Source organism: Mauremys reevesii, linkage group 2, assembly GCF_016161935.1.
Source record: "Mauremys reevesii isolate NIE-2019 linkage group 2, ASM1616193v1, whole genome shotgun sequence".
NCBI classification, from domain to species: Eukaryota; Metazoa; Chordata; order Testudines; family Geoemydidae; genus Mauremys; species Mauremys reevesii.
In genome coordinates, this window is record NC_052624.1 from 269,481,437 (window position 1) to 269,504,866 (window position 23,430).

Consider the following 23,430-nt stretch of genomic DNA (forward strand, 5'->3'; position numbering starts at 1 on the left):
TTTTATTTTTTAAAAAAAGTGTTTCAATCCCTTCTAGTTGGGAAGGTTCACAATATAAAAAGGTACAGTTATGTTAATTAAATACTACATTTGGAATGTGCAATTTGTGAAGTTGTCAATAAGCATGTATAAGAGTTAAATTTTGAAGGATTTTTTAAAATGAAAACACAGTTTATTCTATGCAAATGCCTATTTTAATCTTTTGATAATTTTGCCACAGATTACCAAATATTAAAACAATTTCAACTAAGCACTCTCCATTCTGCTGTCCCCATGAGTACTGTCTTCTCCATTTTGAACAGACTTTAATTTTGGAGCGGGGGGGGGAACAGTGTTTTGAACAGTGTTAGCACACTCACTGTTTAAATTAAAAAAAAAATACATATTGTAAGTTTTTTTTCATTGCTCTTTACTGGGAGAGCACAAATGACTATGGGACACAGTGAAAGAAGACTGGGATGTTTTGGCCTGCTTGGTTTAAAAAAACTCCTGGACTAGCTGAATTAACATGATTTTTTCCCATCCCTTGCTTGTATGATTGTAATGGGATTAGGAAATAACCCATACCATACCATATATTGTAAATCAGGAACCCTAACAGATCATGTTAGGCTTAACTAAGCACTGATTCCATTTCAGGTGATTACATGTAATGAAACAGCAGCATAGTTTTCACTATATAAAATGTATATATTTACTTTTCTGGTAAAAAGCCAAAAAAATCATGGAGATGTCTCACTCAAAACACTGGTAAAACAAACCACACTTAGAAAAATGAAAGCTGATTTTTATTATTTTATCCACAGCCAATCATTTGACATGAACATGCATACGTAATTTTGCTACGCACACACCACATTTTTTAATGTTAGTTAAAGGTTAAACATACAACATACATCCTTACAAAAATGAGTCAAAATGCAAACGTAACTTTTAAACAAAACAGTCTTTACTTATTTAAAAAAACTTTTGTGTTGAGTACCATTTTGTACAAACACAGTTAATTTAAACAAATCTGCTTTTATGTTTCCTCATGGTTGCACATGAAAATAAGCCGCAATAGAAAATGAAGTCATCGAGGGGTTTTTAAATAGCAGAAATAGGCAGTTTTGCCATGCAGAAGAAGCAATATTAAATATTAGTTTTTCAAAAAAAGAAAAAACCACAAGTTTAAAAATATTTAGTTCAAGTCACAGAACTTTCCCCAGTACAGAGAAATCCAAACGCAACGCATAATTAGCTGCCACTTAAAGATGGCTGTTCTGAAAAGTACAAATACCTTCCAGAGTTGATCATTTTCATTGATTTGGCACAGAAAAGAAGTCTGAGCTTACTTAAGAACAAGAAAGTGATTAAAAAGGGAAAAGAGGAAGAGAGAAGAAAATAAAAAGCAAGAATGAATGAGATAGTAGTTGCAATCACTAAAAAAAAAATCTGTGCATCTCAGTCATTGCAGAATACTGTCTTCTGTTTACAGCAGGTGCTAATTCCAGGTAATTGTTATTGCAACATAGATTTAATTTGCTTGGAGGTAGTCTCATCATTCAAATGCTTTGTTGTGTACCTAAAAATGAAAAAAAAAAAAATTATTTATTTATTTGTTTTTACAAAAGCACACTTACAATTCTGTTCTTCTACAATAGACAAAGCAAGTAATTGACGGAACAATACCAAATTGATTGTTTAGTTACAGTCAACTCCCACCAATGATTGGGAGATCTATTTATGTACTTCCTAACTAGAAAAGTGCAGTAATTCTTATTGAAAGTAACATATTTCTTTCAGAAAATTAAACTGATAAAAATACTAAACAACAGATAATGCTACTCATGCTTATGTCCAACTGTTCTGTTACTAAAGGAGATTTTAAATGGATACATACATGGATTTGGGTAAAAACCTCAGCTCTCCTTTGAGTTGGATAGACTAGAATCAGTAAGGAACACTGACACATTAGAGACTGTTAAACTGTCAGTCAACGACATCTAAAATGTGTAGGTCTGGACTGAGATTAAGGTTTGATGATGATGCTCTACTTGAGTAAAGACATAAGTTTTGGGAATTTCCTACTATAAGCAAATGGCTACTTATAGAATTTCTTCTTCCTGAATTCTGTTTAATGCAGTAAGTAACATTGAACTAAACATTTATATTTACAATAGTTCCTAAATTTGGAAAATGTGGAAGAAACATTTAATATGGGTAAATGGCAAGTATTTAAGTGAGGCCATTGTGTGAATTACTACGGGAATTATCTAAAGTGTGTTTAATCTCATAATTGATAATGTATATGTGCTTCAAATTAGGTGGAATACAAGGTAACAGACATTTAAGTGTATTTATGTGGGACTGTTCCTATCCTATTGTCACTGGCGGAAAACTGAATTTAATTCCTGCTCTAAAACGCTTTTCTTTTCTTGTCCCCAGCTCTCTCTCTCTCCTGTCCTTTCCCTTTAATTTTATGTTCACCAGATAATTGTTTTTTTCTATTTATATTGGTTATACCAGTAGCTCCTTTGTACAGTATGTTCTTTATCATTTTTTATGGTTGAATGTACTGAAATTACGTCCATGTGTTTTGTTGATGAGTGGGGGCACGCTTCTGATTCTTCCCCCTTTCTCAGGGCCTGAGAAGCTCATCTTCTGAAGCCCCACCGCTGAAGTGTCAGAAGGTTTCTGGAGGTGGAAGGAATGGAGCAGCCACTAAGTGGACTCTCCTGCTGACATTCTCAAATTTCCAAAGTAGATTTTAACCATGATTCAAGCAGCATGAACATTTAGGGGCCTACCTCCCCCATTTAAGGCTGCTACCATGCAGCCCTTGCTGCTGCTGCTAGCTCTTTTCTCAAAGCAACAGGACAGCTGTGGAGAACAGCTTTCAGGAGATCTACTGACTGCGGGGTGGGGGAGAAGTTGGCTTTTCCACAGGGGACAAGAGGAAATCCCCACTGATGCAGCATGAGTTGGAGGACAAATTGAAACTGGCCACATCTTACTCATTTAGGACATATTTGGCACATCAAAACTTCTGACTACAAAATCTGACTAGGATCCTCTAATCCAGTAGATATTTTTGGCTCAAATATTCATTCTGGCTGCAAGTTGTGCACCCTTGCATTACTAAAGAATCTACTGCGCACTGAGGTGTACCATTTTCCCAAGTATCTATCTATAACAGGGGTGAGTAAACTTTTTGGCCTGAGGGCCACATCTGCCCCCATTCAACCCCCATGTTCCCTGCCCTCTGACCACCCAGACCCCTATCCACACCCCCGCCCCCTGACCACCATTTTCCCAAGTATCTATCAACAACACGGGTGAGTAAACTTTTTGGCCCGAGGGCCGCATCAGGTTTCCGAAATTGTATAGAGGGCCGGTTATCGGAGGTTGTCTCTCCCCAAACAGCCAGGCGTGGCCTGGCCCCATCCCCTACCCGACCCCTCCTGCTTCTCGCTCCCTGATAGCCACCCCAGGACTCCTGCCCCATCCAACTTCTCTGTTCCTTGTCCCCTGACAGCCCCCAGAAGCCCCGCCACTGACTGCCCCCCGCCACCCCACCCAACCCTGCCCTCATTCCTGACTTCCCCCCACCCGGGACCCCTGCCCCATCCAACCACCCCTTCTCCCTGACCGTCCCCAGAACCCCTGCCCCTGACTGCCCCATCCAACCCCCCCCTACTTCCTGCTGCCCCCTGGGAACTCTTGCCCCCACTCAACCCCCCTGTTTCCTGCCCTCTGACTGCCCAGACCCCTATCCACACTCCCGCCCTCTGACCACCACCCTGAACTCCCCTGCCCTCTATCCAACTCCCCGGCTCCCTGCCCCTTACCGCGCTGCCTGGAGCACTGGTGGCTGACGGCGCTACAGCCGTGCCGCCCAGAGCACCAGGACAGGCGGCCGTACCACCTGGCTGGAGCCAGTCGCACCACCAGGCCTCACAGAGCACCGGGTCAGGCCCCGGCTCTGCAGCTGCGCTGCCCCAGGAGCGCGCAGCCCTGCCGCCCAGAGCATTGCGCAGGCGGCGGAGCGAGCTGAGGCCGCGGGGAAGGGGGAACTTTGCCTCTCTGGAATCGACACCTCTTCATCAATTACTGGGAATGAACTACATCCACTCTGATTGAATTGGCCCTGTTAATACTGGTTCTCCACTTGCGAGGTAACTCCCTACTCTTCATGTGTCAGTATAATAATGCCTGCATCTGCAATTTTCACTCCATGCATCTGAAGAAGTGGGTCTTTTACCCACGAAAGCTTATGCCCAAATAAATCTGTTAGTCTTTAAGGTGCCACCGGACTCCTTGTTATTTTATCCAGTGTTAACTCTCACCTAACGTACACAGTTGTGCAGTTAGGTGGCTAACTGGCTATGGAAATGGGCAATACAAATGGCATATGAAAGTTCCATGTTAGTAAATGCAAATTTTGAACCAAAAAAACACCATAAAACAACATGATTAACAGCAGGTAAGCTCACTGGCATTCGGAAACAGGGAGCAGGGAATGAATGGGCCTGAAGACTTGACTATTGCTTTACCCACAAAGGCAGTCAACTTCATGTTCGGATCAAGCCACACTAGTGAGGAAGCCTGCAGAACAGAGGCTCATCTTTTATCTGTTATACTGATAAAAGACTTCATCGTCCAGGTCTCTCTGTTCAGCACCGTCTAAAAAATTCACGTTAAAATCATTTCAAGTTAAAAATAAGTACCTGAGAGCATTTAGAAGGCCTTCTACGCTGTTAGGAGGCTGGTCTTTAAGGACTTTGATGCATCCTTTCATCTGGAAATTAAAACAAGTTAATACTCTATATCATGTGAATGCCATATAAAAATAACATGCAAAAAATAGTTCCCCAAGGCCTAACACTTAACTATTTTAAAGGACTGTAGAGAAAAGTACAAATGTACATGTTATTCTTCTGGCTATTAGAAAGGTAGCAAACATCTAGTACTCTGAAATCTTCCCTTAATGTAGAGAGGCTTATCCAGTGGTTTGCCATCACACTGAGAATTCCACACATCTACAAGCAGTGGAATAGCTACATCAAAATCTGCTGTAAGGAACTGAAAAGACTTTTACCTTAAGGACAATATAAAAGGTTTCCCAGGGTTTTTTTCTGGCTTGTTCTTAAAATTAATACTTGTTTTGTCTGTGTGCTCAGAACAATACAGAATAAAACCCCCTGACCCTGGCCCAAGTTCCATGGGACAATAGTAAATGTATCAAAAGAAATACACATTTAACAAATAAAATATACATGCAATAGTATAAATCCAACAGCACATTTCAATTACAGAATAAAAGGGGGCAAAGTTGAAGGTTGGAGGACAGTGCAACCAATCCAAGCTGGTTTGGATGATCATGAGGGATGAAAAATTATGTGGCCAGGGGGGACACACTGAACCTACCCGCCGTTCATTTGCAGATATTCTAACGTTTGTTATTTAAAAGATAGACACATTGTGTAAATAAAGTATCATAATGTTTCTGGGTGTTATCTGGATTCCACTGAAATTCACTTTCTACCTTAACTCTTAAGATGCCTTTTTGTGCATCTGAATGCGTATTTTGGATTGATTGCTGTGTGACATCATGTATAGTATATGGTAGTATATGCCAACCAATTAGGAGCATCCCACAATGTACGTATGCTTGTTACTGATTTATTTGGACTCAGAAAATTCATATTACAATGGGAGGGGGGAAGAGAGAGTCTATGTATAACTTTGGTTTAAACATCCAAAGGCTATGAGCAACACAAAACTTACATCAATTTTTGAAGTTTTGGCAAAGGCGCCCACTGGATGCACATGGTCATAGAGTATGATGACACCCACCATTACCCTCAGACAGAACGATACTGTTTCCTCATTTGTAAACCTGCTTCTGTACTCACTGGAATTTTAGAACACAAAAATATCCATTATGATATTAAACACCAAAACAGGCCTTCGTCTTTAACCCTGAAAAAAGGTCACTTAAGAGGGGAACCTTCCAAAACCGGAAAGTTTCTTTGGAGAAAAATGCAACTATTTTCCACCAACACAGAAGTCACACCATTGCTTAGAAAGCCCATTATTTGGAAACTGGAAGAATAACTCCCTCTCAAACCCAAACTGACATATTGCTGTTAATTTCAGGATTTTTCGTATTAGCTATCTTGGCTTCTTCCAAACAAGCGAACATTTAGTTTATACCCAAAGAAGAAAAAGACAATTCACTTGTGATGTACGCATGGAATAAGGATGCCAAGTTTTTATGAGCAAGGCTTAACTGCTTGTCTGTCAGTGGCACAAACTGTCCCCGAAGTTCAATGTTTGGAGTCCCTCCTTCTTATACCCCCCCAATAAAACGTGCACTGTGGTATTCAGCCCCGTCCTTGTGTTTTTGTTTTTATTTGACATTGCTACTCCATTCCTGAACAGCTAAATCAATAGGAGCCTCTTCAGATCCGGGAACAGCTGGCTAGAAAAACTTAGCACACGTTTGACTTTTCCTTCACCTGCCCATAGTTTGTCACATTTACAGTAGACTCGAGTAGCCCAAGCCTGCAAGTTGTTATATTCAATATGCAAACAAGGACCCAGGCAGTAGACTTGCAGGAGCCACCATTCACCCATTGAATTCTCCTTTGATGTAGCGGTTAACAAAAACAGGAAAGAACCATTACGTGCATTGCTCAAGCCATTTTTCAAAACATGCTCTAGGCAAGTGTGCTCAAATGTTTATATTTTCCTGAATTATGCATGACAAAGGCATTTACAAAGGTACTGAGAGATCTGCTAACTTTCATACCCATTCTACTTTTAAATATTAAACAATATTCTCAGAGAAAGACAACGTGATGTATCTATGCATGAGACAAATAAGCCATAACAAGGCTAGAAAAATGTTATGGAATTTAGTAAAAAAAATTATTTGGCTCCCATTTTGTTGATTTTCCTATTTTTTCCCCATTCATTTTATGCATCATGGATTACGCTTGACATGCATACTTATATTTTCTACAGACACTGTGCACAAGAGGCCTATAAATGAAGAACTGAATTTTGTCACTCAGCTCATACTTACGGGGTTTCCAACATGACTCTGCACACACTAGCCATGGTGCTTAAACAATCTGTGGTATTTTCGATTGGTAAATTTTTATTCTGTGAAAGGAGAAATAAGTAATTCTATTCAGTATAATGAAAGTGTGATACTGTAAAACCTAGTACAGTTCCAGGTCAGTGAGCACTACCTTAGACTGGATGCTCTAGTTTAAAAACACACCCACACCCACCCCTTTAGGGGTTAAGAAACACTGCAGTACTGGTAAATCTAGCTTTACCAATAAAGCATTTACAATCAATTGTTTTAAAACCATAGTGATTGTACCATTTCCACTGTTACAGACACCAGGCCTTATTATAGTTTCCATTTTTACACAGAACTTCTCATTGATTTTTGGGGAGTTTATTTTTGCTATATTGATTTCAGTGGGGAGCTTAAACAGTGGCATGACAGGTCCATTGAGAAGGAAATAAAATGTGACCTTAAAATAAGATTCTCTGTCTTTGACTAGAGATCATTATGTACTAGAGTATTAAGAATACATTACTATTCATTTGAAAAAGCAACATATTTTGTTTAAAAAAAATGTATACACCGCTACCCCGATATAACGTGGCCCGATATAACATGAATCCGGATAGAACGCGGTAAAACAGCGCTGGGGGGGGTGTGTGTTTGGGGGCAGGGCTGCGCACTCCAGCGGATCAAAGCAACTTCGATATAACTCGATTTCACCTATAACGCAGTAAGATTTTTTTGGCTCCCGAGAACAGTGTTATATTGGGGTAGAGGTGTAGTTTTAAAAACAAAGGTTGATTTTTCTTAGTTGTACATGGAAAACTGGTAATTAGTGAGCCAGGTCAATAATAGTGGTGTCGTGGATATCATGTCAGATACTTCAATAGGTAGTTCCAGGACAAATGAGAAAGTAATTGGATACTTTGATCCTATTCCATAACAGGTTCAAGATTTATTCTAACACATTTACATATCTAATCAAGTTTATGCTTGTATTGTTGTAATTACATTTTAACTTCTATATGTACCAGAATAAAGCTCTCCTGGGACTCTCTCTTTAAAAAAAGCACATCACTTCCTTTTAATTTGCTGCTCAATTTCAAGCAGACATCTTCAAGCCCAATTTGTTTCACTCTTTGCTTCCAGAAGCCCTTTTCAAGTACGGATATATGATTAGAAAAAGTGACTAAAAATCAGATCATCAGACAATATAACCGAAGGCACCCCACCACAACAGGCATGTGCTTATTTTACTGGATAAAATAAGTTTTTACTAGTAACAGTATAGACACAGGTATTGGACAACAGCCTATAACAGAACTGCGGGAAGGCCAGCTGAAACTTATTCTGCCATGCACAGCATCTGCAAGACTGGCTGTATCTAAATTTCTCCTGATTGTGTGAAAGGCAGAGATTCGATTTACAGATTGTAAATTACTGGCTTGTATACACGGTGCCAGCAAAGCCCAGTAGAGGGTTGTGATTTGTAGAGTGCGCTAATGTGCTGCACTGTAACTGCCCTGTGTAGATGTGTAGACTGCTGGTGTGCTCTGAAAGGCACCTAGTTTGTGTTAACGCAGTCCTGTGCAGTTAGAACACAGAATTTTAGAGCGATCTATAAATCATTCCCCTCTACCCCTCTGATGCACTTTGCTGCGCCATGTAGACAATCCCTAAGTCAGCAAATTTCACCTGGGAGTTACCAGGACAGAGATTCCCACAATAACTTTTTAAGAGTGGTCTTTCAGAGCATAGCTGCATTTTACAGTGCAATATCCAAGTCAAAGGAAAACCTTCTCCCATATGCTTACCTCTGACACAAATTTTGTCGTGGCATCACTTAAGGTTTTCAACATTGGTGTTGCTTCAGCATAAAATAAAGACATTCTGTTTGCCAATTCGTTATTTACTTCATTTTCACCCTCTGCCTATAAACAAAGATACAAAATTATATGTACAGTAAAAGCTTTGTTATCTGGAATGTTGGGGGAAAGAGAGGTGCCGGTAAGTCAAAAAATTCAGTTAACTAAGAGGGAGGCAATTTCGGTGTAGGAGGGGGTGTGGGCTCTGGAAGAGAGTTTGGGTGCAGGAGGGGGCTCGGGGCAGGGGGCACGGGAGGGGTTTCGGAGTACCAGATTCAGGCGGCTCCCAGCCAATGGGAGCTGCAGAGCCAACGCTCAGGGTGGGGCAGGGCAGCGTGCAGAGCCGCCTAGCCACGCCTCCGCCTAGGAGCAGCCGGGACATGTCACCGCTTCTGGGGAGTCACGCGGAGCCAGATAGGGAACCTGCAGGTCCTGTGCCAAATGGACTATAAACCGGACTTTCAATGAAGATCAGAAATGCCAGTTTAGAGAGCTTGCCAGTTGGTAAAGTGCCAGATAACACAGCTTTTACTATAATTGTTTTGTACTGTAAAAATCTGGATAAGTAGTACTAGAAAGACAAAGAATTTAGCATTTAAGTGTTTTTTCACTTCTAGAGGTTACCTACTGGAACATTATTAATCCTCATACGGCTCAAAGTTCTTCTGTAGTAGCTGAAGTCATTCTGTATAGCAGGATTTGTCATCTACAAAAAGTGAGAAAACAAATATATTTTAGTGACAGGTGCTCAGTTAGGAGCCGATGAGAAACTTTATGGAGATATAATACTAAGAGGTACAGAGCACACTCAACTGTCATTGAAGTCACTGGAAGTATAGAGCACCCAGCACCTTGCAAGCCCTGGATGTCTTTAGAACTGGGGGTCCAGGGGGAGGGGCACAGAATGTATTGCAGGGGTATGAGACACTTTAGGGGGGGAAAAAAGCTTACTGTGTACATTCAGAGCTGGGTAGCCGGAGAGCTACAGCTGCTGGCCGGGTGCCCAGTTCTGAAAGCAGCACAACCACTAGCAGCAGCACAGAAATAAGGGTGGTACAGTATAGACACCGTTACTTCTGCGCTGCTGATTGCAGCGGTGCTGCCTTCAGAGCTGAGTGCCCAGCTGCAGCTTGCCACTCTGCCTTAGGAGCTGGGCAGCTGGAGAGCAGTGGCTGTTGGCCAGGTGCCCAGGGTAGGGGAGCGTAACCTACTACAGACACAAAGGAGGGGGTAGGATTAAATAAATTTGAGAAGAGGAGGTTACTCACCTTGTGCAGTAACTGAGATTCTTCGAGATGTATGTCCCTATGGGTGCTCCACTCCAGGTGATGGTGCGTCCCTGCGCATCTGCTTGGAGAATTTTGCAGCAGTGCCCGTACAGGTCGCACGCACACGGTGCCTGCCTCACGTGCCATTGGCACTTCATCTAGCTTGCATGCAACCCAGAATCCTCAGTTCCTTCTCTACCGCAGTCTAGTTTAAACTCTGAAGTAGAGGGGAGGGTGGGTAGTGGAGCACCCACAGGGACACACATCTTGAAGAACCTCAGTTACTGCACAAGGTGAGTAACCTTCTCTTCTTTTTCGACGATGTCCCTGTGGGTGCTCCACTCCAGGTGGCTGTAGAGCAGTGCCCTCCTAGGATGGTAGGGGCTTCGGAGTTGGTAGGATAATTGTCGATAATACAGCTCAGCCCAGCCGAGTATCCGCCTTAGGGTCTTGTGTGATTGCATGATGTTTGGCAAAGGTGTGTTCGGAAGCCACAGTGGTGGCTTTGCATATGTCTATAACTGAAATGTTTAGGAACACTACTGACACTGATATGATCTAGCAGAGTGCATCTTTATCCCTGCTGTAGGTTATGTGCGCCTTTTAATTGATAACTCAGGTGAATGCATCCAGATATCCATTTAGAGAGTCTGTGTGTGGATATGGAGGTACCTTTAGACTTTCTGTGATGGATATCAAGAGTTTTGGTGAAACTCTAAATGGCTTGGTTCTGTCCAAGTAGAAAGCTAGTGCTCTTCTAATGTTGAGGGTATGCTTCTTAGGCCTGGTCTACACTGGGGGGGAGGGGGAGGAGGAAAGGACATCGATCTAAGTTACGCAACTTCATCTATGTGAATAACGCAGCTGAAGTTGATGTACTTAGACCTACTCACCGCAGTGAAGACACTGCGGTGACTCAACTGCTGCCGCTCTCCCACTGACTCTGCCTGTGCCTCTCGTGGTGGTGGGAGTACAGGAGTGTGCTCGGGGGTTGATTTATCACATCTAGACTAGACACGATAAATCGACCCTCTCTGGATCCATCACTGCCTGCCGATCCAGCAGGTAGTGTAGACATACCCTTAGCTTCAAACATGTTCTTGTGTGGTTTAGGAAAGGAAGTTGGAAACTATATAGGTTGATTAATGTGGAAGGACGCATGTACTTTGGGGAGAAATTTTGGATGGGTTTGTAACGTGACTTTATCTTTAAAAAAGTTTATGTATGGTGGATCTGCCACAAGTGCCCCGATTTCTCCCACACATCTAGCTGATGTGATTGCAATTAGGAATGTCACACTTTCATGGATAGGTGTAGTAGGGAGCAGTTTGCTAAAGGCTCAAATGGTTTCCAAGTGAGGGCCGTTAAGACCAAGTTTAAGTCTCAGGGTTGTGTGGGTGGTCTTACATCCTGATAGATGGTTTGGATGCCCCTGAGGAATCGCTTGGTGATTGGGTGAGCAAAGATTGTAGTGTCATTGATTTTTTTGGTGAAAGGAGGTGATAAGGCAAGGTGTACCTTTACTGAGCTGATGGAAAGGTTGGATTGTTTTAATTCCAGGAGGTAGTCTAATAACAATGGAAAAGGTGCAGATGTTGCATTGGTTTGTCTGGCAGTGCACCATGCTGTAATCTCTTCCACTTATGTAGGTAGGTGCCATGTGTGGTATGTTTTCTACTGTGGAGTAGCACCCTCTGGACCTGTTCAGAGCAACTTAGTTCGTCATTAGAGACCCATACAGGAGCCATGCCTTCAGATGTAGCATCTTTATGTTCAGCTCTTGCATCTGGCCCTCTCATTGTGTTAATAGGTCCGTACAGAGAGGGAGTGTGATTGGGGCACATGCCAACATCCGTATTATGTATGGATACCACACTTGTCTTGGCCACGTGAGGGCTATTAGGATGACTCTGGCTTTGTCAGTCCCCTTTTTTTTTTCTTTTCTGTATTACTCTGAATAGTAATGGTATTGGTGGGAATGCACAGAGAAGGTCTGTGTCCCACCTGGTCAGGAATAAGCCCCCCATTGATCCATTCCCCAGACCTGATCTGGGGCAGAATTATAGACACTTGGTGTTGCGGGCAGTCAAGAACAGCTCTATTTGTGGGTGGCCCCATTTTCAGAATATGAATTCCAGTATTGCATCATTTAATTCCCATTCATGGTCCTGGTGAAAACATCTGCTGAGTTTGTCTGCTATGGTGTTCTGGCATCCAGGTAGGTAGGAAGTTGAGATATCGAGATTGTGTTGGATGCACCAATTCCAGAGTCTCCTAGCCTCGGTACATAGTGAATGTTATCGGGCTCCCCATTGCCTGTTTATGTAAAATATGCAAGCGATGCTGGAGATTTAAATTGTTGCCCTTTTTCCTCTGGGATCTCCCTAATAAAGTCCATAAATTTGCCATAGTTCCTGTGGTCATATTTGGCAAGTACTACCACATAATTTGCCACTCTGACTTGAAGCATGGACGAAGAGTATACTTTGCAGTCAAATAGGTCTAACCTCTTACTCTCTTTATCGTAGGGTGGATCAAAAGTACTGTTGTTTGCCCCTTTGGTTGACTGCTTACACTACCAGAGAGTTGGGTGCTGGGTGTGTGAACAGAAATTCCGATCCCTTCAAGGGAACATAATATTTTCGGTCCGCCCTTTTGCAGGTAGGAGGTACGGTGGCTGGAGTTTGCCACACCGTCTTGGCGGGTTCCATGATAGCCTCGCCAATGCTATCTTGGAGGAGTAAGATGTCTAAGATATCAGTTAGTTCATGTTGAGTTTCTGGCACTTCCTCCAGAATAATTTTAAGCTCACTGACCACTCTTTTGAATAAGTCTTGGAAGGGGGTAAAGTCATCCACCATGGTTGGTGGTGGAGGCATAATAGCCTCGTCCAGTGAGGAGGATGAATTGTTGTTGGTTGGCGAGGCGTCGGGAGCAGTGTCTTCTTCTTGCTCTGCCATGGGTTCATCTATCTCTGTCACTACAGTCTCTGAAGGTGGAGGTGAGGATCTGGCGTCTTCCCTATGTGGGCATGGCACCTGCTGTAGTGTCTTTTGTAAGACCCCCCACGAGGATTCCAATATGGCCAGTGATCAGGATAGGGTATGGCTGGTGCCATCCATGGGTGGCTATACTATGGTGGCATGTCGTGAACATATGAGGGTTGTGGTCGTAAGGGTCCAGTAGCCATAGGGGAGGAACGGTGAAGGGAAAATACCCCTTCAACATCCTCATCTTCTTCGCTCAAGAACTGTGACATTATCGAAGATAAATGTTGGTATGGTACCACTGGCCCCAGTGAGATATAGGTGCCTGGAGAGGGGACTCCGGAGTTGAGGATACCAACAAATCCTTGTGGTACAGAAAATGGTGTCATGCTGAGAGCCTTGGTGCCTGAGGGCAAGGTCCCAATTGCATCGGTGGTGTGGTGTACTGAGCCGGTGCCAATGCAGTTTGTGTTAGCACTGTTGCGCTAGCAGCATTGGGCTGCAGCATGGAGATAGGAGCGGTTGTCGGTGCAGTCTCCTTTGGAGCTGCTGACGGTGCCATGGTGGAGGTGGGCAGCATAGAGCCCTTAGCCTTGGCACCGTAACGCTAGATTCTGGCGGCCGCTGCCGCGTGGCCGGTGCCAGAGGTGCCCGGAGTATCGTACATGCTGAGCAGCAGTGTGGCTGGCACCGATGAGAGTGATTTGGTCGGCGACCATTTTGTGTTCATCTGCTCTCTATGATGTTAAGAGGATGGCCATTTTTTGCAGGTTTTTTGGCCTTTGGGGACCATGGTGGTGGGGAGACTGGTGACCTATGCCGGGAAGAGGGTTCTTGTCCTGGGTCAGAGGCAAGTCTTAAGGACTTCTCCATCAAGATGAGTTTAAGTCTCAGGTCTCTATCCCTTCATGCTCTAATCTTCAGTTTGTTACAGTGGGCACATTTCTGAGGAATGTGAGCTTCCCCCAGGCAATGGACATATTGAGTGTGTCCATCTAACACAGGCATCGCCTCTCTGCACATCGTGCATCTTTTAAATCCTGGCGAACTAGGCATTTTCCTAACCTAATTCTAACTGTACTAAGGGATGGAAAAAGAAAACTTTTTTAAATTTTAAATAAGGGACGTAACTCTAATAACTGAAACTTAACTTGTTTAAACTATCCTAACATTAATTTATCTAAACTTATCAATGTGAAATGAAGGTTTTCAACAAGACTGCTGAGCTCCGTGTCAGGCTAGGGACAGTTGAGAATGAACTGGAGTCCAGGTCATGTGCATGCTATATGACTTGCCAACAGCGCACGAGGCAGGCACCGCGCACACGTGACCCGTATTGGCACTGCTGCAAAACTCTCCGAGAAAAGGCACAGGGATGCACCATCGTCTGGAGCGGAGCACCCACAGGGACATCTCTCGAAGAAGAACCACTGCTTTAGAAGTACCTAGAGCATGTAAGATTTCCTGCTTTGATCTACATAATTTTTCAGAATAAAAACTATGTGAGAGAAGAGTGGATGTTCTGATCTGCTCCAGTTTGCCAGCCTTATTGCCATAGGATTAGACCAGTATGTCTAGAACATTGCTACTTGTTTTTTGGGAAACTACAGGTACATGGAAAATCAGATAGGATAAGAATGTATGTGTGTGTGTGTATGTATCTATCTATATCTATTACCAGAGGTAGCAACTTTCTCTTGATTAAGAGGTATGTCAGATTAAAATGGGGACACACAGAACCCCAGAAATGTAGGGCTGGAAGAGACCTCAAGAGGCCATCTAGTCCATCCCCTTGCACTGAGGAAGGATTAAGTATACCTGTACATGGTTGATATTAGTCTTGAGCAACTGGAATAATACACGTCTTTAGGACTTGTCTGCATTACGGATTTTTGCACTTGCAAAGGAATGTTCAAGTAAACTCTCTGTGCAGATGCACTACACCAGGACGTAAGACACACTGGCACACACCTCACTTTACAATGAAGCGGCACATGTACACTGTGGGGTTTGCATTGGTGTAGAAACAATGGTACAAAAATCCCTAATGCTGACAAGCCCATAGTTTGGAAAATATCCCCAGTGCACAATTACTTGTGGACAAAAATAAACTTGGTTCCAGGAGTATTTTTTGTAAAGCCAAAATTAAAATTGGTATTTGGGAGCTACTGATTCCACATGAAGATAAGAAAACAAATATTTTTTTATTATTTGTATTATAGTAGCAACTAGGGACCCCAAGAGAGATCAGGCTCCATTGTTGTAGGCACAGTACAGAGTTAGCAGGTCTTCACTAGACACGCTTAGTCAACCCCTGATGCATCGATCGCCAGAAGCTCGATCCCGCGGTAGCGTAACATAGTGTTACAGACTGTACTTGCCTGAAGAATTTACAGAATTATTGATGGGTCTTGACATTTCCATTATGTACAGACTTCATTATCAGGATCTAACACATTATCATTAATATTTATGCCAAGTAAAAATGCTGTTTTCGTGTTCAACGTTAGCAGGCAGTTTGAAAACATTCAAAACAGAAAAATGAAAGGGATTACATTTCAAACAGGTTTTGTGCTCCCAATTTTTTTAAAGTCCTATTTTCAAAATTAAACCTGGAAATGGATTAGGCAAAAATATTTCTTGTTCTTTTTCAATCAAAAACAAAAATATATAGAATTTCAAAATTTAAAATTTATTTAAAAGGCAAACAGTTTGAGATTTAAGCACAGTGAAAGTACTCTCTCTGTAAAGAAATCACAGAACAGATATATATGGAGGAAGTTCACTTCATGAAAATTGACAAGAGCCAGGGAAACCCAAAGACCATCCAACTCCGTCATAAGTTTCCTAGCTTTTGTTAATTGCTTTCTTCTCTTTTAATGTTAGTTAACTATTTCTTCCAGGTACTTAATTATATTAACTATTTTCAGGAACAAGGGGCCAGATTTGAGGCAGTGCAGCTACTTTGTACCACACTGACAGTGTAACCTGGACCTACAGTCAGTTTAATCAGCCCAAGGGGATTTCACCTGTGTATGGGTGAACTTCAAACTTTCCCTGCTGACATTGCAGGGAAAGAGGCATGGTCAGATGAAAAACAGCACTGATGACAAGGTCATGTGCTATACTAATCCTCAGCTGCATTTTCAGTACCCTGTGGCTGTTGCAGCCTGATGTTAAAGTAGCCAGAAGGGGACCTAGCCCTCATACCGTTGCAGCAGGACCAGGGGAGTGAAAAAAGTGAGCTTTAAACTTTCTTTGCCCTCTGCCTGCCCCTGACATTTGACCTGTGCAATTCAACCACATTCCAGAATCTGGCCCATGAGTGCAACTTCCACTGCACAAACGAAGCAATTCTCAATTTTTCCATTATATTTGATGAATGCCAGCATTCAATGAAAGAATGAACTTTTCTTGATCTAGATAGAGTATCTGAGGATTTTAAGTATTAGGAAGCATCACAGAGGGACTGAAGCAAACATCATTCTTTTTACAGATAGGGAGACCAAAAGTGATTAAGAGAATTGCCCAATGTCACACAGAGTCTGTGGCAGTGTCTGGAATGAAACCCAGCTTTCTCCAAACCTCAGGCCTGGGCTCCTTTTAGTTGAACTGCCTATTTAAAAATGCACGGAAATTTACCTTGAGCTCATCAAATCGGAGTGTGAAATGAAGAATTTCTGCAAACTGCTTAGCAAGAGCCTGCTCTCGCTCCAGGTGCTGAGTTGGTGAATATGGGGTGCTTGTCAGGGCTCCCAATAGACCTCGCAGTCCTGCCTCTAAATGAAGAAAATCAAAACAAGTGAAATGGTATCTGCTTCTAATGTATATTAGTAGTTGACTTAAAATGCTAAAATGTATGGTAATTCCATGACCTAAAGTGAATTTTAAGATCAAATAAGTATCAGAGGGGTAGCCGTGTTAGTCTGGATCTGTAAAAGCAGCAAAGAATCCTGTGGCACCTTATAGACTAACAGACGTTTTGGAGCATGAGCTTTCGTGGGTGAATACCCACTTCGTCGGATGCATCTAATTAGCACTAATTTGCTAGTAATTGTGGAGGTGATGTATACTGTTCATTGCATCCGACGAAGTGGGTATTCACCCACGAAAGCTCATGCTCCAAGACGTCTGTTAGTTTATAAGGTGCCACAGGATTCTTTGCTGCTTTTAAAGATCAAATAAGTTATCATTGGTTTTCATGGGGCATTTATACTGGAGATTACCCATGAATTGCTATTGATACAGGGCTTATATCTTACTGGATTCTACAGTAAACTAATTTTTCAAGTTGTTACATGACTACATTCTTTTTTTTTTTTTAAATTGACTTTATGTTGGTAATGTCAGTCAATATTGCTATATGAAAAGCTATTCAATGTTAAGGAACACAAATTAACAGTGACCACAAAATTTCCCTATCTTCAAAGGCCACATCAAAAAATTAGAAATGCAGCTAGTAGTTAAAGAGGCCAAGCAGTAATCTCTTAAAATTTGGCAGGTTATGTTTTATTTAAAACCCAAACAAAAAAACCCAAACAAAACAACAACAACTTGGTCATGAAATTATCTGCTTAATTAAAAGATGCATTTCTAAGTATCTTTCAATCCACTAACCCAGAATGGAGAACTCTTCTGTTGGTTGAATATCTAATGAAGAAACTTTTAAACCTCAGCAGTAACAAGTGAGAAGCTAAGTAAATAAGTGGTCAGTTTCCCATGTTCTTTAGACAGGTTTATGTAGACCTTCAAATGTTTTTGCTCTACATTTTTTTTTCAGGGGGTGGGGTGGAGGGAGGTAGGACTGTGAGATGAGATTGCCTGAAGAAAGCAGAGTTTACCTTATTCATGAAATATGATCCTGCACTTAGCACTAATTTGCTAGTAATTGTGGAGGTGATATATACTGTTCAATAGACAGAGCCACCACAAACAGTTCTGAAAGTTCTATGGCTGATGCAGTTCCAGCTAAACATACAAGGGACACTTTGATATACTGGATAATTACCATTTCTTAATACTGTAGTTCAAAGGGACATTCTGAAATCTTCTCTCTCTCACTAACAAAAGTTGGTGCAATAAAAATATTACCTCACCCATCTTGTGTCTCTACGGCCTGTAAAACTAAGTTAAGATTTCACTTTTTAATGGATTATATTTTTTCATTGTCAGGTGCAAGAAGATGCTACATTTTCTTGGAGACCATAAGAGGTTTCCAATGACTGTATGCTACCATACAAGGAAAGTTCATGGAAACATTCCTGCAAGAAGCACAGTATGGTGAGGGTGACATATTTTATCCTTCTTTTCAGTGGTGTAACTGGTTTGCCTCTACAACAGTGGGCAACGGTGCATGTTTTAAAGTAAGTGAAGCACCTTTTAGAGGACAATCAAATACAATTTGATCTGTGTATCCCCTCTACATTTTCTTACTCAAAATCTAAAGTTGAGTGAAGTGATGGTTCCATTTGCAGCACAGAAATCAAAATCTCTCTCAATGGGATTTTGATGGGAAGTGCTATGGCACATTCCACATAGTGTCTCAGACCTGTTTGGTGTTATGAGTTACTTTTGAACTTAGTATAGTATCTCTGATCATGATCCTGAAACAGAGAGCTACTGGTAGGAAAGTGCATAGTAACTGATCAAGCCATGTTTGTACACAGAACATATGGCTTTTGTCTTGCTTCTGTAGAAGCACATTATGAATGGGAATTAAATTGTAATTCAGTGATGTACTCTCAAGTATACCAATTTACTCACTATCCAATATTCTTCCCTGGCAGATGTGTCACTCTCCCTGGGAGAACTGCTGACCACTATGGTACAGAGTATTCTTAGATCTCTCTCTCCTTCAACGTCATGTAACGAGTCTCCACTTATTGAAGAAGAATGGACTTTGTGAAGGCCTCCGGTTCTACCTTATTTAGCTGGGCAATTGTCACCACATCATACACTACGAGATGTTTGTGCAACATGCTCTTAAACAGTTTTTACTGTCAGTCAGAATGTTGTGAGTTCTAGTGTTTATGCTCATCTTTTTCTCCTGGTATGATCAAATGCCCTGTGCTGAATGCTGTCTAAGATGGACTCCTCTGTGCAAATATAGGGGCGGCTCCAGGCACCAGTACGCCAAGCGCGTGCCTGGGGCGGCAAGCCATGGGTGGCGCTCTGCCGGTCGCCGCAAGGGCGGCAGGCAGGTTTCCTTTGGCGGCATGCCTGCGGAGGGTCCACTGGTCCCGCGGCTTCAGCAGACCTCCTGCAGGCCTGCCGCTGAATCCGCGGGACCGGGGACCTCCCACAGGCAAGCCGCCGAAGGCAGCCTGCCCGCCGTGCTTGGGGTGGCAAAATACCTAGAGCTGCCCCTGGCAAATAAGGCTTGCAGGTAGTTCCTATGCGGGAGACAGTGGGTACATCCCTGACCGTCCCGGCTATTAGCCATCAATGGATCTCTCCTCCATGAATTTATCTAGCTCTTTTTTGAAGCTTGTTATAGTTGTGGCCTTCACAACATCCCCTGGCAAAGATTCTACAGGTGGACTGTGCATTGTGTGAAGAAGTACTTCCTTTTGTTTTAAACTTGCTGCCTATTAATGTCTAAGGGCCAAAACTGACTGCCTATCTGGCGATTTGGCCCCGTTAGGCCAGTTGGAACATTAACACCTAACTGCTAATTACCCTAAGAGTAAGCAGAGATCCCGATGGTGTAGTGAGGTGGTGTGCCCTCCCTCTGACCCAGAAGGGGAGGGACGACCACCCCCGACTACATTAACCCTTTTCCTAATGGCTCCTAACATTGTTACCTGTTTTGACTGCCACTGAACATTATGCGGGTGTTTTCAGAGAACTATCCACAGTGACTCCAAGATCTCTTTCTTGAGTGGTTTCAGCTAATTTAGACCCCATCATTTTGTATGTATAACTGGGATTATGTTTTCCAATGTGCATTACTTTGCATTTATTAACATTCAATTTCATCTGCCATTTTGTTGCCCAGTCACCCAGTTTTGTGGGATCCCACTGTAACTCTTTGCAGTCTGTTTTGGATTTAACTATCTTGAGTAATGTTGTATTGTATGCAAATGTTGCCATCTCACTGTTCATCCCTTTTTCCAGCTCATTTATGAATATGTTGAACAGCAAAGGACTCAGTATTGACCTCTGGGGATATCACGGTTTACCTCTCTCCACTGTGAAAACTGACTATTTATTCCTACTGATTGTTTCCTATCTTTTAAACAGTTACTGGTTCATGAGAGGATTTTTCCTCCTATCCCATGACAGCTTACTTTAAGAGCCTTTGGTGAGGGACCTTGTCAAAGGCTTTCTGGAAGTGTAAATACACTGTACCCACTGGATCACCCTTGTCCATGTTTGTTGACCTCAAAGAATTCCAATATACTGGTAAGGCATGATTTCCTTTTACAAAAGCTATGTTGACTCTTCCCCAACAAATCACATTCACCTATGTGTCTGATAATTCTGTTCTTTACTATAGTTTCAACCAGTTTGCCTGGTACTGAAGTTAGTCTTAGCAGCTTGTAATTGCCAGGATTGCCTTGGGAGCCATTTTAAAAATTGGTGTCACTTTAGTTATCTTCCAGTCAACTGATACAGAAGCTGATTTAAATAATAGGTTACATACCACAATTAGATGATCTGTAATTTTATACTTGAGTTCCTTCAGAACTCTCGGGTGAATACTATCTGATCCTGATGACTTATTACTGTTTATCAATTTGTTCCAAAACCTCCAAAAAGATATCTCAATCTGGGACAGTTCCTCAGATTTGTTGCCTAAAAAGAATGGCTTAGGTGTGGGAATCTCCCTCACATCTGCAGTGAAGACTGATGCAAAGAAATCATTTAGTTTCTCCTCAATGACCTTATTGTCTTTGACTGCTCCTTGAGCACCTTAATTGTCCAATGGCCCCACTGATTGTTTAGCAGGCTTCCTTCTTCTGATGTACTTACAAAAATTTCTGCTGTTACTTTTTGAGTCTTTGGCTAGTATGAAGGATATCAAATCATTAGTTTACAATCTTTCAACTTACCTAGCCTTTGAGAAAATTCATAGAATTTCTTTAGCTTGCCTACTAGTGGAACGACTGCACCCCATGCCTTCTCCTGCAATTTTTCGTCAGTGGGATGCTGTATTGCCTTGAAAATTGAACACATGGAGAAAGAAAAAAAAAGTCACCTCACTTAACAACAGGAATCAAGACTAGGAAAGTTTTCTTTCATTCAAAATATGTATTAAAAGAGGTTGATCAGAGGTACTAATGGAAAACAAAAGAAGGGAGCATTATTCTTTAGATTGTGGGAAGAGAACAGTTTCTCCGGACATTATGGTTGCAACCAGTGTCCTATTGTGAGTCAGATTTTCATTGAAAATTATAAACTGGTGTTTTTCATCACATACTGTACCTGTTATGTACATTCTTTACACATACACAATGAAAATAATTAAGCACACTTTATGAACATAATACTTTATAGGATGTAAACACTATTATACAATTACTTATATGTAGACGATTTTTAAGTTGCCTAAAATACAAAAAAAGAAACAATTTACACAGTACAATCTACTTGGTCAAAATAACTGCTTTATTGGGATACTCCATGAGAATGAGTTTAGCCTAGTTTAATGATCATGGCTAGTACACAGCGTTAGTTTCAGCTACAGCAATCAGTATCAGGTAATGGGGAGGAAGAACCAACCACCTTTAGCTCATGGAATTTTTATACAATCAAGTAATACTCCTGGCAGAATTTGACACCAGGGAAAAGTGACTAGATTTCTCAGGTAGTTGAGATTTTTTGGTGTTCTGACAGTAGCGCTGTGTCAGAACATTTGATATATAAACATACTATATTAATTGCAGTTAGCTTTGCAGTATTTTGTCACATTTTATAGGAAAACATTTGTTCAAAAATTAAACCGTATAACTGAGTTCTAAAATAGCAAGTTATTCAACAATGTCAATCAAGAACAACATTTGCTTGTATTTGGAATTTTGCTTAAAAGAGGAACATTATTCAAATATTAGCTGGCCCCATTTGTACTTTTCAGATCACATTATGAGAAATTCAGATATGTTATTTCATGCAGAATTTTAGTATAAACAGTGTATTTAATTCTATTAAATAATTTAGAAACATTTTACTGCAGTAAATATTAAAGTTTAGAGTAATTTCCTTTCTCCCCAAAACTAACAGGAAGCATAATGCATGCAAACAATCTTATTGATTTTTTTCTTCCATATTGTAAGGTATTTGGGGGATTTAATTTTCTTTTAAAATGTTTCCTAGTTTTAACCTTCCCTTCCCAGTCAACTTATTTGAGAAGTGTGCATATATCACATATATCTTACAGGAAGGATAGTGAAATTTTTGAAAACAGACACTCTTGGAAAGAGTTGCTGTATAAGATACCAACAGGCAGGAAGTTTAGAAATTCTAATGTTCCGGCATAATATTTGTGAACTGATACACTTTTGTTTTCATATGTCTAATTTACACTGGTTACTACATTGTTTTACTTCTTGTTCACTGTTTTCTTACATGTCTTGCTGCAAACCTTGTGTTTCAGTCATTACTTTTGAACTAATTCTTATTATTTGTAAAAAAAAAAAATGTTAGCTGATTTCTAACAGTGTGGTGGGAGTTTTTGTATTAACACTCCATTTCTCTCTCCTTCCCTGGTTCTCATCATTGTGGACATGCTCAGGTTACTCAGTGGTGTCCCAATACAGTAACTCCTCACTTAAAGTTGTCCTGGTTAACATTGTTTCATTGTTATGTTGCTGTTCTATTAGAGAATATACTCATTTAAAGCTGCGCAATGCTCCCTTATAACGTTGTTTGGCAACTGCCTGCTTTGTCCACTGCTTGCAGAAAGAGCAGCCCGCTGGAGCTAGCTGGTGGGGGCTTGGAACCAGGGTGGTGCCGGCAGTTCAGCTGTCCCTGCCCCTAGAAATATTTGATAATGGGCTCTTCAATCTAGCAGAGAAAGGTATAACACGATCCAATGGCTGGAAGTTGAAACTAGACAAATTTGGACAGGAAATAAGGCATAACTGGAAAGGCATAACTTTTTAAACAGTGAGAGTAATTAACCACTGGAACAATTTATCAAGGGTTGTGGTAAGATTCTCCATCACTGAGAATTTTTAAATCAAGATTGGATATTTTTCTAAAAGATCTGCTCTAGGAATTATTTTTGGGGGAAGTTCTAT

The 23,430-nt window shown here is 41.5% G+C and overlaps 1 protein-coding gene across 7 annotated transcripts in view; it reads right to left on the reverse strand.

Moving 5' to 3' along the window:
• Window positions 1–769: 769 nt before the first annotated feature.
• Window positions 770–23,430, reverse strand: part of CYRIB (CYFIP related Rac1 interactor B) — a 140,662-nt gene continuing 118,001 nt past the window's right edge. For 5 of the 7 annotated variants that reach the window (XM_039522338.1, XM_039522341.1, XM_039522339.1 and 2 more), the window contains 8 exons: window positions 21,244–21,349; window positions 16,832–16,968; window positions 9,563–9,640; window positions 8,884–9,000; window positions 7,073–7,152; window positions 5,770–5,896; window positions 4,710–4,780; window positions 772–1,564 (listed from right to left, as the gene is read on the reverse strand). In XM_039522338.1, coding sequence (XP_039378272.1) covers window positions 1,501–1,564; window positions 4,710–4,780; window positions 5,770–5,896; window positions 7,073–7,152; window positions 8,884–9,000; window positions 9,563–9,640; window positions 16,832–16,968; window positions 21,244–21,349 — 780 coding nt within the window. In that variant the 3' untranslated portion in view covers window positions 772–1,500. Of the gene's footprint in view, window positions 1,565–4,709; window positions 4,781–5,769; window positions 5,897–7,072; window positions 7,153–8,883; window positions 9,001–9,562; window positions 9,641–16,831; window positions 16,969–21,243; window positions 21,350–23,430 lie in introns of all 7 variants that reach the window. The other 2 variants (XM_039522336.1, XM_039522335.1) reach the window with 1 other exon arrangement.